The sequence below is a fragment of the Talpa occidentalis genome, unplaced genomic scaffold (assembly GCF_014898055.3).
Source record: "Talpa occidentalis isolate TD23 unplaced genomic scaffold, MPIMG_talOcc4v2.1 talOcc4.11, whole genome shotgun sequence".
NCBI classification, from domain to species: Eukaryota; Metazoa; Chordata; class Mammalia; order Eulipotyphla; family Talpidae; genus Talpa; species Talpa occidentalis.
In genome coordinates this window covers 71,980,342-71,996,584 of record NW_023601104.1, presented here as the reverse complement: position 1 = coordinate 71,996,584, position 16,243 = coordinate 71,980,342, and the positions used below count along the sequence as shown (strand labels likewise).

Below are 16,243 nucleotides of genomic sequence, written 5' to 3'. Positions count from 1 at the left end.
GTCTCCCCACTCTGGGAAACACCTGAACATGTGCCCCACAGGCTGTTCGCCCTGGGACCATGTCTGTTTCTGAAATACCTGTCTCACTTTTCCGTCAAGGCAGGTTTGCAGCTCCTGGCCTAGCACCTACCAGGCTTCCAGGAGGCCTGGACTGGGAGACACTTGGCACGTGTTCTGTGGGTGAGGGATGGAAGCCAGGCCTTGAAAGTGGGTGCTGGCTTCAGGAAGGTGTGTGTTTTTAAAGAGGAACTGTGTCTTCCGTAGGCCTCAAGAGGAGGAAGGCGAGACAGCAGGGGAAGCTCCCCGACCCCATCGTGCAGCCACCGAGAGAACATCCCCGGTCAGTTTCCTGTCCCATTTGTCTAGTTCCTGGGAGTCGTTGCTGCCAGAACCCGCTCATCCCTACTAGGCTCAGCCAGGGCCGAAGGCAAGGCCGGGCACTCGCTGCCCCAACCCCAGGCTCCTCCTTCAGATCCGGCTTCCATTTTTTACTCAGGTTTTCTTAATTCCTAGAATAACTTCCCTCTTCCCTTCAACCCAGAAGAAACTAACATGCCAGTCCACTGGCATGACTCTATTAGCTTGTTTTATCTAGTCTAATAAATTTTATTGTATAAATATATCACCATCTACATGAGGGGAAGCAGTTTACACAGAAGTGATTCATTTTTATACACCATCCTCTCCCCTTTTCCCCTCGATCGCCATCCTTAACAAACTCCCGTCTCCCCTGCCACCACCTCCACACACACCTGTGCCATTACACCACGCGTATACACACAGTAGTACAAATACACCACCTGGCCTTGCCTGCCCCAGCCACAGCTGGTGCAGTGAAGTGAGGATACCTGCCCTTCTGGCAGATCCCACCCTCCACAGGACAGCCTTCCCCCACCATCATGAGCACCTCCCTGGCTGATGCCTGTGGGTCAGTGTTTTGAATAAGCAGCTGGTTCTCAGGCAAGAACAGGCTTGAAGGAACCTGCAGGAGTGAGGCAGAGCTTCAAAGCTCCCAGGTGTCAGGGCCAGACACCCATCTTGTAGCAAAGGAGGAATGTCAGAGTCCTGGGTGAAGGGAGGGCGCGGGAGGGAAGGACCCAAGTGGCCGGCAGCCCGGGGCATAAGACTTCAGGACTTTGCCTGGGATAGGTCCCTTAGCTCAAAGGACCCAGGGGATCTGTGCAAGGAGCCTGGGTCCTGGGGCTGAAAAGAAAGCAAGAATTCAGCATGTGCCTTGCATGGCTTCACTGTGTGTATCCTACCTCCCCAGGTGTCCAGGTAAGCTTGTTCAACTGTTGAGGGTTTAGGGAAACTGACATTATAGGTGGAAATTTCTGGTAACCCAGCCACCCCAGAGAAATAAACATATAGTAAGCATTTCCTATTCAGTGAGAATCCCTGTCATGTCCAGATTTCACTTCCCACAAGTAACACTCACACACACACACACACACACGCACGCACGCACATACACACACGTTCACACCGAACTCCCTCAATGGCCACGATTTCACTGAGCTACACCAGCTCTTCATGTCCAGCAGAGGGCGCGCCTGGACCCACCGGAGAGTCTCCCAGATGTTCCCTCTGAGGCACCCATTGTCACACGTGGGGGTCTCTGGTGGACTTCATCCCAGCCCCTGTTCCCAGCGACAGCCCCCTCTGGAAGGAGCGAGAACTCGGGACTGGCACGAACTCCAGACATGGGCTGGACCGTCCCTGCCTCCTGCTCCCGCCTGCGCTTCGGCTGTTTCCCTGTGTCTGTGTGCGGTGGTGTCCTGGATCTGCGTGCTCCTTGGGGCCCCTGAGCAACTCCATCCCTTGTCTGTGTCCTGTGTGTCTGTGCAAATGTAATCAACCTGTGCATCAGAGCCGCCTCCATCCAATACCTGAATGTCACCGGGTTGAAGGCTGGGGGTGGAGGGGGCAGTGACACCTGCCTGGACCTGAGCATCTCTCAAGTGAACCCGCATTTGAGACTTCCTAGAGAGGCAGCCACTCCACCAGATGGGAAAACTGGCCTGTGCCCGACACCAGGAAGAAACCAGACGGCGAATCAAATGAACACCAGGCCCGAGGCCTCGTAGAGAGAGATTTCCTGCTGTTGCTCCTTTCTGAGCCCTTTGCTGAGTTTTCATGAGCATCCACGAATCTCTGAGAAGGTGTGATGCTCAATTGGGCTTCGACATGAGAAGAGAAGCGTGGGTCCCACGCAGGCTGGGAAACCTTTACAGAAACCGCAGGCCTCTCCCAGGAAGGGCCAGCCTCCACTATGCCTTGTCTCTGCGAGAGGCCCAGGGCGCGGCGGCTCTCCTGCTGTCCCACGTGTGTGGTCTGGTGTCAGTGCTCTTAGAATAGAGCGCATGGTGGTGGCTTCCTGTGAAACCCCTCACTAGTGCATGCCGGCTTCCTGCTCGGGGGGACAGATGGGAGCGGATGGGGCACCTGAATCCCTGTCTGGACCTCTGCACTCCGCAGAGTAGCCATCTGCCCCCACACCATGTCATGCACATGTGTGCACACAGGCTTGGCGTGCCGCTCCACGCTTCAGTCTCCAAGCACGTCTCTGTGTGGTTCCATTGCTTCCCTCACCCATGATCTTTGCACTCCAGAGCATATTCTGGCAAAGCCCCATCCTACATACAGGTAAGTATATAAAGGCATGTGAGGTCAAGCAGAAGAACCAAGGATGGCTCCTGGGGAGTGGAAGTCAGGATGTTGGGTTCTCATCCTTAGTTTTGCTGGAACTTTCCTGCACGATTTTAGATAAACCATCAAATCCTCCTGGTTCTTTTCATCCTTATAAAGCTCTCTGTAGGACTGCAGAAAGTCTAGAACATTCCTGTATGTCAACAATGTACCTAAATAAAGGGGAGGGCTGGGAGAGGCAGTTTCCCCAACTTCCCTCTAGTCTATTCTTAGTCCTAAGAAACTGGTCCATTTGTTCGGTGTTTACCTTTGTCCCTGTTTGGGACAGGGAGGCAGGGACCTCAGCTCCTGCCAAAGTCGGTGCCTTGAAGGTGGGCTTTGGGTGTCGGAGGGTGGGGGCACTGGCATCATGCAGAGCCATTTCCCTTCCTCAGGCCTGGGGTACACTCTCCCCAACACCTTCCTCCTTATATGTCTCCCCGTCATCCTGGGTGTGGTTCTGGGAAGGACTTGGGGGTCATGGTAGATGTCAAGCTCTGGGTACCTCAAAATCCCTAGTCAGCATCTGTAGTGATATGTTGGTTATTGAGATGTTGAACTTGATTTTGCAAAGAAGTGGTATTGAAGAGGGTCCAAATCCCTTCAGGCTTAAGGCCCCCCAGCCAGCTACCCCGGGACATCTTCCCCCGCACCATATCTTTTTCCACTGTGTGGCTTTGGGATGGCAAGTGGAGCCTGCATAGAAATTCTCCCAATAGGTCTGCTGTGAGGACTTGAGGGACATTGCTGAAAGGGATTGGTGCTCCCAGCAGCTGTGACAAAAAAAAGTCTGTCATCAGGGCTCGCAGCTTGGGGCAACCATGTCCTGTCTTTTCACAAACCTCAAAACTGGTGTAAGGGGGGCCCTGGGACACGAGGCCACTCCAGAAAGCAGCTGCCTGGGTGCCAGTCACGCCCCTTCACCATATGGCTGGGCCTTTTACCCAAGGCAGCTCACAGACGTAACAGCTACGTGTGACCTTGCAAGACTGTCCGCGGCTGGCTTCCCAGGAGGGGAGGACTGGGCATCTCATTAGGGCCGAATGTGGGGAGTTGAGACTGCCATGTACGCCGAGTCTCACTTCCAGAGTCTTAGAGATTGATGTGGCTTCAGGGAAATAGCCAGCACTTGCGAATGTGAGGTTCAGAGCCTCAGGGGCTGAGCGGGCACTGGGCCCTTGGCTGGCACACCTTACAGCCACGCCTGGCTGCCTCCAGCTGTTATCCACCCCCTTGGCAATCTGGGCAAACCCCCTCCCCCTCCCCCAGCAGCAGGGACCCCGGTGGGGAGATTGAATCAACCAGCAGCAGCCCAGCTCTGACGTCTTTGGATGTGGGTGTGGAGGCAGCAGCTGTGTTTCTTCTTGCCACGGCCAGCTCCCTCCCCTCCCCGGGAAGCTGAGCTCAACTGCAGTTTCAGGCACTTTGCAGTGAAGGCAAACTGTGTTTGTGGGTAATGAGCAGACCCAGCCTGGAAAGAAAGTCAGCTTTCCCCTAGACAGGGGGTGTGCCCCTGTCTCCCCAGGATGCCTGCGTCAGCCTGGCAGGGGCGTGTCTGCCTGCAGTCTGGTACTGCACCCTGGTACACCCCCAGAGAAACCCACTCTAGGCTCTTCCTGGCCATGTGTCCACTGCAGGGTGTGCCGGCTCCTCTCTTTGTTCTCCCATGATCTGCTGGCCCCACTCATCCCAGGCATTTCCTAAGTTTTTCTCCCAAGCTGTGCTTCAGAGCAGCCCCCAAACTGACAGGCGTCTTGACAAGACTCGTTTACACTAGAGGCGTCTCCGTATTGGCCTTTGAAGCTGATGACTTGACCACTGGGCAGCGGGCCTGGAAGGGGAGTTGGTGTCTCTTAACTCTTTTCAGTCTTTCTAACGCTGAGTGGCTGCCTTGGGGGCCCTGAGGAATCAGCAGCCACCAGCCGCTTCAGGCAGGGACCCGAGGCGACCGCTGTGTTGGTGGGAATCATGAAGACCGCTCCGGAGGAAGTCTCGTCCCCATCTCGCCCGTGATGGCTGTGGAACAGGTCTCCCCCTTCCCGTCCCCAGGGACCCACACGCCACCCCCCCTTGCTCCCCTCTCACTCTCCCCACTTGGGGGCCTGCTGTTCTGAGTCCCTTCAGTTGAATCCCCAATTGTTGGCTCAGACAGCTGGCTCCTGGGGCACAGTGTCCAGCCCCTCTGCTCCCCACCCCCACTTGTCATGAGAGCCCCTCACCACTGCCCTCACCAACCTGGGGCCCCTCACCAGCGGCCTCTTGGCTCAATTCCTCACGCTGCTTTCCTGTTCAGCCACAACAACTCCTTTCTCTGACAGGCACTTGTCTAGGCTCACCCTGAATTGCCATCTCTTTGTCTTGCTGTCAACAAACCATCTCCTTTTTTGTCTTGTAAACAGCTGTTTTCTGAGCAGGCTTCCCAGTTTGCCCACAACCTTTTTACGGTCCACCCCTCACCCCCAGAACAGAGCCCAGCAGCAGACACGGGGCGGGTAAGAGTGGCTGGTCTCTAGGGGTCTAGTGACAGGTCTCCTCTGGCCTCCTCCGGGGCGGCTCTGACGTGGTCCCACTGCCTCAGCCAGTCTTACGTTGGTTGGCCCATCTCTTACAGCAGGATCCCCACCACAAAGGTGTTTCCTGGGGAGCAATAGTTCTCCCGCCCTGGCTGCGGGATTTACTAGGAGCACAGCATGTGGAACCAAACAGACGTGCAGCTTCAGTTTTCACTCACTTGACGAGGGCTGTGTGCAGGTCACTCATTCACCCCCGCCCCAGCTTCCTTCACCTGTAAAACAGGGGTCCTGAAAATGCCTGCCGCAGAGAGGGTGCGAACTGGAAGAGAGTGAAGGTGGAGGTAGAACATCTGGCAGCTTGTCGGTGATTATTTGTCTTCATGTTTCCCTTTTTCTCCAGCCCTCATTCCAGTCCTTCATCCCCTAAAAGAAACATTGCCATAGGGGTTCTCACACCTGTTCCTGGGCCCCCTCTGGGACTCCTACACACCTGGGCTCAGGCCTTGCTGGCTGTTTTGTGTCCGTTTCTCTCTGGGGTGTTCCCTCACACCTGAGTGCTCACTCACCAGCTCTGCCTCTACAGAAAGTCCCCTCGCCTGTGTTTCCTTCTTTGTTGATGTATCTAAACTCATCTAGCATCTTCTAGCACCTCAAAAAGACACTCTGTGGTCTCACACCAGGTTACTTTCCTCCTGGGAGCTGGAGAGTTGATGATCTGTGTGCCACCCCCCACACCACCTGCTGGCTCACCTTCAGCCCCTTCCATTTCCAGAAGAAATGCACGTGTCTGTCCCTCTCCAGGAATTCTTGAATCTCCTTTGTAGAGGAGCTGCTCCATCCTCTACTTGCTTGCCCTTCCTACCCAGGCCAGATCTCCTGCAAGGTAGCACCCTAGAACATCAAGCTTTCAAGACTCGGCTTGACCTTGCAAGACTCTGCAGATGGTGAGGTGGCCATCCTTTGCCGGGAGCGAGGCTCTCCCTGCTGGTACCCTGCCCCCTGCCCTGACATCACTATCCCAACAGGCACTTAACACATTCTCCTCAGTGCCCCTGCCTCTGACCCTCAAACCAGAGAATCTGGCTCCATGCAGCCCCTCCCCTTATTCCAGGCCCATCCTGGACCCTCCCCCCTCAAACTGTCACTCCCACCTATGGTCTAGACGGCCCAGCCACCCCTGCCTGACACCAGAATTCCTTCTAAGCAGTTGTACCCTCCTCTTTCATAGAGTCCCTTGGCTCCTTTGGGGGGTGTCTCTGGGCTAGGAACCTTTCGGGTGCAGATGTGCACCCTCTGCACAGGGTGTTACCAATTGAGGAGGCCACTGGTCAAACCTAGCTCTCCCCAGCTTGCCCTTGCCTCTGTCTGATTGGCCTGAGGGCTGAAGTGTCAGGCCTGCTGCCTGAAAGCATAGAGGATAGAAAGCGTCTCAGGTCATCTCTTCTATCCAGGATCTTTAGCAGAAACTGTCCGCCTCTACAGCCACACAGGCAGCCAACTCTGGAGTCTGGCTCCTCCGCCAGCCCCTCCTAATGCTCTGCTATGCTCAGCCCCTCTGCCATTTGGGCAAAGCAGTTTCTCCGTAGCAGAGCTTTGCTTGGTTCTAGGGGTAGCGTAACTACCTTTCCCAGCTCTCTCAGAAATCAGTGCAAAGCATGTACCCCTGGGCCCCATGTGGGCATAAGGGTCATCCACGCAGCTGGTCAGCTAGGAAGTCCTTGATGGTCTGGCTTAGAAAGAGGCAGGGACTAATTCACTGCAATCACAGGCCTCAGCCCACTCCATCAATAGGTTTGGAGCCCTGGACCCAAGCATCCCAGGTCACGGGTACACCTCTGCCCAGTTTCTTGGCTCCCTCTGCTCCTTCCCTGCCCGTGTTGTGTGCCCACTGTCCTGCCACCACTACTGTCAGCTCTGAAATGCATTGTGTGGACAGGGAAGCAGACGCCATGGCCTGCTTCAGTGCTGCCACCATCTCGTGATCCCATATGGTCAGTGAGTTTTCTGGAATTAAGTGTTCCTATCAGTTTTCTAGGGGGTGAACTGCCTAGCCTTTTTCTAGCTCCAGAATTCTGAAATCTTTCTTGCATCAGCCTCTGCCCTCTTTAACACCCATGATCCCCTAACAAAGACCCCATCTACCTGCTTCATCCCCTTGGCGCGACTGGACATTAAGACCACAGACTAATTCCTTGCCTTTTATGAATTACACGTTAAACTGACCTCTGTGCACTCTTGGAGCTGAGGCTCTGCTCAGGGTGTGGCCAACCGAGAAGGCCCCTGGCAAAACCCAGCTCTCCCTTCCCTCTGTGCATTTCACTGTGGACACCAGTGCCCCAGGATAAGTTTTAAATGTTTTTGCTTTGCAAAAGGGGTTAGATATTGATAGATCTCTCTTATAGTCTTCCTTGGAGTCTTATTTTTGCAAAGTAATGAGCTCTTCATAAAAATCCAATTGTAAATTATCAGAACCTTCCACTTAGTAACAATAGGCTGTTGCCCCAGTCCTGTCTGGTGACCTCTGCCTTCACCTGAGACTCCTCCCTCTCTGCTTCCCCTTCAGTATTTCTGGTGAGTCCTCAAGTCCCTGAAGGACTTAACCCTCCAAATAACTACCCCATTCCTGCCTGAAGCCTCTGAGTGCTCCAGCTGAAATGGCTGAAGGCGGGTAAAGATTTGCCTGCTGGTGTCTCCATCATAAGCATCCCTTTCTCCAGGCACAAAAGGGGTTTTGAGATTGCCACACTAACCACATAGGGCAGTGACTGCTGCCAACACCTGAAGAGGGGGGGATGGGTGGGGAGGGGTGAAGGGTCATGAGAACCAACATTTATAGGCTCAACACCTGGGCTTTGAACCCTGGCGCAGGTGTGTGCATAGCTCGAGTCATTTGGGCAGGAGCAGACCCTCAGAAGGCTACTGTCCCTGGTGGGAGAACAGCACAGGGTTGAGGGAAGGGGCTGTTTCTGTGAGCAGAGACCCTATCTGGTATCTGTCCACATGGCCTTCTAGAAATTCCTTATTCTACCCCCATCCTCACATTATTCCCCTCTTCCCCAGAGCTGGCCATCCTCCCTTAGGAGCTGAGAGGAAGAAAGGATTGGTCCCCAAAGCTCCTACCGCACCTCCTGCTGCACTCCACCTTCATCCCATCTCCATCTTTCTCATCTGTGCCCCATCCCCTGGCCCAGGGAGGGAGAAGTCCCAGCCCTGAGCCTGGGTAGCAGCCCAGGAATCAAAAGAAACATGCAATTAAGTTGGGAAGTAATCCTGGCAAAATCCATCTTTATTTTCAGAGGACAGTTCCAGAAGCAAGGACAATGGAAGTGAAAGCATAGGAAGAAAATGTGGACACACAGGACAGTTCTCTAACAAACGTAGAGGCTGGGTGAGAGGGCACACGTCTTATGAGGGTCTGGTGGGCTTCCCTCCCTGTAGCTGCATCTTCCCCGAGGCCCCTGAGCAGGGCTGGGGAGGGCTCTGACCCATCACAGGAGGAACAGCATAGACAGTGCCTCACGCCCTGAACCCCCTCCTGCCCCCGAGGAAGAGTAGCTTTGGGTTTGAGGCTAGAGCTAGAGAGGTGGGAGATACGAAGAGGCTTCATTTTCTGCATTTATAATCCACCCCCAACCTCTATACTCAAGTCAGGAGTTGACCTGATTGGTTGGTCCACTGAAGGCCCCTAAACCCAGGCTCCAAGCCCCCTCCCTACCACTCCTGTCCTTCCTCCCTGCTAGAGGATATCCAGGCAGGCTTTGGGGCATCTAGATCTTTGTGGCCATTGCTGGTTTGTTGCAGACAATCGGACACAGATTCTGCAAGATGCATAAAAATGAGTATGGTCCAAGCCCAAATCTCAGGAAAAGGTGCCAGCACTAGAGATGTGCTGCATGTACTTTGTCACCATCAATACCTGTTAGCTGTGTGACCACCGGTGAATCATTTAACCTCTCTGTGTGTCTGGTTTCTCATAAAGATGTTAGACTAGGGTAGTGATTTTCAAACTCCTCCAGCGCATTATCCTTTCTTTAAAGGGAATCTTACCAACCCTAACTTGCAACCTGGCTATTGAGCTGCCCTAATTTGATGGGCTACCTGCGTGACTGTTTTGCCTTTCAGCCTCCCTTCAGCCTCCCTTCCTGTTCTTTCGTGCACATTCTCCCATCCCTCATTTCTCACTTCTCTGCTTCGGGTTTGAGCCATCTTCTGAAGGACCCACACACAGGTCTGCTCTTTTCTGGATTTTCCCTGGCACTCATCTGGGACTTCATCTTCAGTCTTTGGGGGCAGGGAATAGGGAGCAGGAAAAGGAGCATTCTCTACCTGGGGAGGCTCTTGGGCCGGCGATGCCCTTGGTCTTTCAGGTGTGTCCAGACATGGCCTGCTTGGGGGCCCACTGGACTCTTTGCACCTGGTGCTGTGAGGTCAGGCCTTTGGGAGAGGGTTCTGGCTCAAGCTGGACAGTCTTCTGCCCTTAGAACTGAGACTCACCCATTCTTGCCCCATCTGGTTGCCTCTACCCCTACACCTGCCTGCCTCCATTCGTGCTGCAGCCATACAAGGGCAGATCAGCAAGGTCTCTGCATAAGGAGGTGGCCCCCTGGGACATGGGGTTGCTTCCCCTTCTTGGGGGCACCTGACGTGTAGTGCTTGGCTCTACTGGCAGCCCTCACTGGTTCTGGGCCAGTTGCATCCCACCCTCCAGAGGGAAGTGCAGAGGGTAAGAGGCACCATTTTTCCTGGGCCACACTTCCCCCTGTGGGTGACCCTACACTGTTGCTGCACCTTCAAACAAATACCTCTGCAATGACTTCACTGCCAGCCAGAATAGGGCAGCCTGAGGGTGGGTCTAGGCCTTCTTAACTCCTGAGGTGATGGTAAGAGACAGCCAGAGCTCAGCGCCACTTCCCAGCTCCCGCAAATGCTTGCCAAGTGATGAGGGCAGAGCTGTGTCTTGCACCGTGGCCCAGAACAGTCTGGGTTCCCCTTTATAAGGTGGTAGAGAGACTTTGGCCATGATGCCTTTAGCTTTGTGGCTTTAGATACAATTGGAAGGTTAAAGAGGAGTTCCCACTCAACATCCCATCTTAGCCAAAACACTCTCCATGGAAAGCTGGCCAGAGCCCCCATATAACTTGGTCAGAGTTGGAGGGTCTGGCGGACATTGGCCGGGAACCAGGGCTCTGCCCGCAGCATGGAAAGCCCCCTGGGTGAGATCACTGAGGCCCCTTTAGCTCACTCTCAGAACCTCCTGTTGCTGCTAGGCTGGAGTGAGGGGGCAGGGATGGAGGCAGGGGGCATGGGCAATCCAGGGAAGCAAGCTGGGTGGGTACCCATAACAGGTCGAGTCAGCGTAGGCCAGGAGGTGCCAGCATAAAGGAACCGGCTGGGGGTTGTGTGGGGGGCTGCTGACGCCCCAGTTCTGCCCAGATTTGCCATCCCTGGATCTGAACTTCCAGCAACGTGTTCTCCATATACCCCCCAAGCAGGGGAAAGAAGAGAGGCAGTGGCCTCAGGACCTGCAGCCGCCACCCCCACCGGGGCCACATGAGGAAGGACGAGAGGAGAAGAAAGCCAGCGGGGATGAGAGGCCCACCACAGAGCCCCTCTTTAAGGTCCTGGACACACCTCTGAGCGAGGGCGACGAGCCCACCACGCTGCCAGCCCAGCGGGACCACGGGCACAGCGTGCAGATGGAGGGCTACCTGGGCCGCAAGCATGACCTGGAGGGGCCCAACAAGAAGGCATCCAACAGGTATGGGGGGTGGAGTGTCGGGTCGGGGTGGGCAACATGGGCATGTACTGGGGGAGGGTCCCTCTGCTTTGGGCCTGAGTCCTCCTGGTTCCGTCTGGGACAGCCATGGACTTCTGGACAGCATGGGAAAAACCTGTCTTTAGTTCCTGAGTTCAAATCCTGTGACCTTGTACAAGTCACTTAGCTTAATCTCCACATTTGCAAAACAGGATGATAAGAATATGACGCCTCCTCAGTAGATGCCACACCTGGCACAGGCTGGGAACTCGGTGAGCCCTAGCAGTTCTCACTATCCTAGGGCTGAGCAACAGGAAGGTAGGTTTTGGCACTAACAACCTATCTTTGGCCAAATCCCATTTTTTAACCAACGTGGGCCTCAGTTTCCCCAGTTGTAAAGGAGGAGAGGAAAAGTGGAGTTGGCCTAGCTGCCTTCCAGGGGTTGCTCCCTACTGTCATTCGATGACTGTGACCCTGGGGGATTCATTCACAGGCTGTGTCCTCTCCTGCCAGACATGCCCAGGCTTGGTCTCTCCAGGGATGCTCCTGCCAGGAGTCTCCGGGGTGGCAGCCCAGAGTCCCAGCCCAGGGCAGCATCGAAAGGTTGAAGCCAGCTAGTCCTGGGGACCTCCAAAACCATTTCAAATTCCTGAAGCAGCTTTGGGGGCTCAACAGCCTTGAAGCGATTTGTTGCTTACATGAAGTCCACCAGGAAAGAGGAAACTAGCCTTTATCGAGCACCTACTATGTGCCAGCATTATGTTAGGATTAATAAAATCTCTGCAATCTCCCCTGAAGTATTGAGGTTTGCATTTTTCAGATTGGAAATGGAATCTCAGAGAGGTTAAGTCATTTGTTGGAGGTAAAGTTGTATTCCAACCCCTGGCTCCTCCTCAGGTACGGCCTTGCTTGGGCTACAGGGTGGTCAGGGTTAGGGGGAAAGTCCCAAGCTATGAAACGGTTATGCAGCCAGCTTTGTACAGGTCAAGTTCTCTCTGTGCCCTTCTAGTCCTTCCTCCCCATGTGCCCTGCTAGTTCTCCACCTCCCTGGCCTCCAAAGTGGAGAGGGAGAACAGAGAGCAGGGAGGAGGGGAAGAAGAAAAGCTTAGTGCTGGCCCTTGTTCATCACTGTGAGACCACAGCAAGTTGCCTGTCGGCCAGGGAACCAGCTCAGATCAGCCCTCACGTTAAGCTCATGAGCTTGTCCTCACCAAACACTAGTTGAGATGAGCCTTGATTTGCAAAAATGTCTTTAAATAGTGCTAGTATCATATACTGAGCACATATCAACAAAACAAATAACCAAAACAAAGCCCTGCTCCAGTTACAGTGCTGCAGAGACCAGCAGACACTGATGGGTGCGGGGATACTTTGAAAAGCTTACACTTGGTTTTAGACTAAAATAATTATTTAGTTTAAAAATAATTATTTTAGTCTAAATGTAATCTAAGTCTAATCTTTAAGTCTAATCCCCCAGGGTTACAGTCATCGGTTTAGACTAAATTATTTTTACACTAAAATAATTCTATCTCAAGGTAAGATCAACATTAGAGGCAAAGATTAATGCACAAGAATGTTTATCAAATCACTCCACTGTAGATATTTTCTAGTATTATAAGACCCATTATAAAGGGATTATTTTTATATCGCTGTTTGGAATTATTTTCAAGAAATAATTTGAGAATATGGGAACATACTACTGATGGGGGCCAACTTAAAAGCAGGACCCAAAATTGAATACACAGTATAATCCAATTTTAGCAATATGTACATAGAAAACAAGTATCTGAACAGAAAAAAAGACTAGAAATAAAATGTTAATAATAGTTAGCTTTGGGTGGTTGAATTACATGCAGACAAGTTTATTCCATTTTCTCAAATGGTAAAATGTGTTGCTATTTATCCAGGCAAAGAGAGTGTAATTCAAAAAGGTAAAGATTTGCTTATAAAGGTGCTGGATCAAGCCCGGGTGACCTGCCTGTCTGCCTCTTTGCAGGTCCTGGAACAACTTGTACTGTGTGCTCAGAAACAGCCAGCTGACCTTCTACAAGGACGCCAAGAACCTGGCACTAGGGGTTCCCTACCATGGGGAGGAGCCCCTGGCCCTGAGACATGCCATCTGTGAGGTTGCTGCCAACTACAAGAAGAAGAAGCACGTGTTCAAGCTGAGGTGAGGCGCCTGCTGCCGCTGCCCTGGCACCATGCGTGACCAGACACAGGCCCACTGTCTGGGACCAGCTCCAGGCCTGAGTTGCCCCATGGGAATTTTTCAATGAGGCCAATGTTCCAAATCTGTACCTCTCTCTCATGTGTGCTACCTGAGAGGGCTGTGGTCAGGGGGAGGCATAGGGGGCTTTGGGGCTGGAGCAGCCCCCTGCCCAGGGACAGGGCTCCAGACCAGTCCCATGTCAGGAAACCCCTGTCCTCCTAGGCTGAGCAACGGCAGTGAGTGGCTCTTCCACGGCAAGGATGAGGTGAGTGCAGGGCCGCTTCGCCTGCCAACAAAGGGGCGGTTGGGGGAGACCCTAGCCACCGACCTCAGGTCCCCTCAGATTGGGCAGTCCTAGGGTGGGTGGGAGGCAGGACATGTGGGGCCCTGACCCTTCCGCCCTGCAGGAGGAGATGCTGTCGTGGCTGCAGGGCGTGAGCACCGCCATCAACGAGTCCCAGAGCATTCGCGTCAAGGCGCAGAGCCTGCCCCTGCCCTCCATCACGGGCCCGGATGCCAGCCTTGGCAAGAAAGACAAAGAGAAGAGATTCAGCTTCTTCCCCAAGAAGAAGTAGCCTCTAGTGGCGCCCCACGGGTGGGGCCTGGTGGTGGGTGCCACAGGGACAAATGCCGCCCATCCTGGAAGGGACCAGCCTGGTCCTCCTCCTGCCCACCTCCCAGGCTGCCCACTGCCTGCCGCCTGCCTGCTCTGTGTTGTCGGGTCGGGCCCTGGGGCCCACGCTGCACTGCAATAGCTGCCTTTGCCCGCCCGGGACCTGGCCCGACACCTGCCTCCGCGCCCTTCACCGCTGTGCAGCCCTGGCTCTCCCGCAGAGGGAGCTCGGAGCTCCAGGGACAGTGGCTCCCAGCGCCAGGACGGGAATGGAAACGGTTCTCCTAGGTACATGGCCTCCCCCGGGGCTGAGGGCACGCCAACCCCCCAAGTCTCAGAAAGCTGGAGAAGGTTTGTGAGGTTCCTCTAATGGCCACCCCCTGTGGGTTGGGCTGGCCTCCCCCATGGTTGCAGCTTGGGGAAGGGAAGAGATGTTGGAGGAGTCTGGCCCATCCTGAGGGGCATGAGGGGCCTTCAGGAGGCCCATAAAGCCCTTGCTCTGGGCAAGGCCTGCTTGGGACCCCTCAGGTACCCCTCTCCCCTGGGCTTCCTTAGAACAGGGACTCACCTCAGGGGCCACCACATCCCTCCCGCTGTCCTTTCACCTAAAAGGGGGAGGGCCCCCTCCAGGTCTGTGGGTTCTACTTGGCCGCCTGCCACCTCCACCAACCTTTACTACCACCATAGGTGGTAGGAGGACTCTTGAGCTCTCAAGCTGGTCCACTTTTAAAATTACAGTTAGAACTTATGGCTCAGGCCTGACTGAAGGAGGTAGGTAGGTCTCCACACTGCCCAAGGCTCTGCCTCTCCAATCTGGAATCCTCCCCCACTCCCCGTAGCTGCCAAACCAGCAATATCCACCTCACACCCAGGGCCTCTTAGGGAGATGATGCAGGTCCCCAGATACACCTGGAGTAGAGCATCCCGAAGCCAAATGGCCAGTGGTGCCCTGTCTGCAGCTGGTCCCATCTGAGGGCAGTGGCTAGACAGACAGCCAAGTCTGCGACCTGTCACCCTGAGGTGGCAAACATGGCTCACACCTGGGTCAGTGCTAGGGCCAGAGTCTTGAAGGCTGGACCCCTGATCAGCGTCTCTTGAAGTTCCTGGCCTTGGGTACCAGTCACCAAACATCCCCCAGCATCCCTAACTCAACCAAAAGGGGCCGTGCCGCCTCCGTCCCGAGGGAGACTTCCCTGTGCTGCTGGGAGGAGCCCACCCATCCACAGGTTTCCCCACTACTTCTGAAAGCAATACAACTCGAGCCCGGCATCTTAACTGGGGTTAAGTTCAAAAGAGGGCTGAAGCGGGCGGGCAGCAGGCGTTTCCCCAGGGGCCTGCAATTTGTTTCCATCACCTTCCCTACAGGAAGGAGCCTTCAACACACTAAGATAATTCCCTGGAAATGAATGAGGCTCAGGTAGGAATGGAGGGAGGGGGGGCTGTGGGGGGAGAGTAAGGCATTCAGTGACTAGGTCTTCCCAGAAGCCCCTCAGTACAGCCAACTTCAGCAGACAAGAATCACAGGGTGAAGTTCTCCTATGGAGCCTGACTTCCCCCCTCTCTAGCAAGGGTCTTTATTTGGCCTCTAACCCTGCAGCCCTCTTTGCATCTACAGGGAATAGCTACTGTTCACCAGCCTCTTTCTACACCTGGGGAAATCAAGGCAGGAGGCAGCGTGCCGACTATACTCACCTGGCACTATGAAGGCCTCTGGTGCGTCCGAGGGCACATCCTGCTCCCAGGCGGAGAGCAAGTTCCTTACTGAGAGCAGATGGTGGCAAGAGTCTCCCTCAACTATTGCCCTGGCCAGTCCTTAGGGAGCCAAGGGTCACCCTCTCCCCTCCACGTGTGCCAAAGTAGCACCTAAGGTGAGGAATTTCCAGCAAGCAGCTCCACACACCCAAGAATGAAAGGGACCCAAAGAGCTAGACTCTCACCACCCAAGCCCCCCAGACTGGGCAAGGGCAGCCGGCTGCATGTGACCCACTGTCTATTGCCAGCTCCCCGTGCACCCCTCCTTCACAGGCCCCAAGACACTCAACCAGATGGACAAACTGCAGGCTCCCAGCTTTGGGAGGCGCCTACGCCACACTGGGTCCAAGCCTCCCAGTGCCCCCGCAAGGTTTCTTATTTTCCTCCTTACATTTTCTACTTTGCAGCCTTTTAACAGTACCCCCAACTAGGCTGCCGCAGCTCCAGTCCACACCAGCATACGAGGCTTCCTCCCAGGGGCGGTTGGAGGAAGCTCCTTCTGGGCACGGCCGGGTGGTCCTCCTTCCCTCTCCCTCCCCTCATGCCCAGGCCTCAACTGAGTCTGGGTGGGTGTCCTTGGGCTTCCCTCCCCCAAGTCCCCATAGCAGGGGGCTTGTGGAAGGCTCAGCTTCCCCATATACTACTCCTTCCTGCCTCCTGGAGGGCAACTAGGGTCCCCGAAGCTGGTCCTGGCCCTTCAGCATTGGCGGGGC

The 16,243-nt window shown here is 54.7% G+C and overlaps 1 protein-coding gene across 5 annotated transcripts in view; it reads left to right on the top strand.

Annotated features, from left to right (window-relative positions):
- Positions 1-15,201, top strand: part of SPTB (spectrin beta, erythrocytic) — a 157,364-nt gene extending 142,163 nt beyond the window's left edge. For all 5 annotated transcript variants that reach the window (XM_037503503.2, XM_037503504.1, XM_037503507.1 and 2 more), the window contains 5 exons: positions 265-340; positions 10,691-10,959; positions 12,953-13,126; positions 13,388-13,430; positions 13,573-15,201. In XM_037503503.2, the coding sequence (XP_037359400.1) occupies positions 265-340; positions 10,691-10,959; positions 12,953-13,126; positions 13,388-13,430; positions 13,573-13,740 (730 nt within the window). In that variant the 3' untranslated portion in view covers positions 13,741-15,201. The remainder of the gene's footprint in view (positions 1-264; positions 341-10,690; positions 10,960-12,952; positions 13,127-13,387; positions 13,431-13,572) is intronic.
- Positions 15,202-16,243: the final 1,042 nt, after the last annotated feature.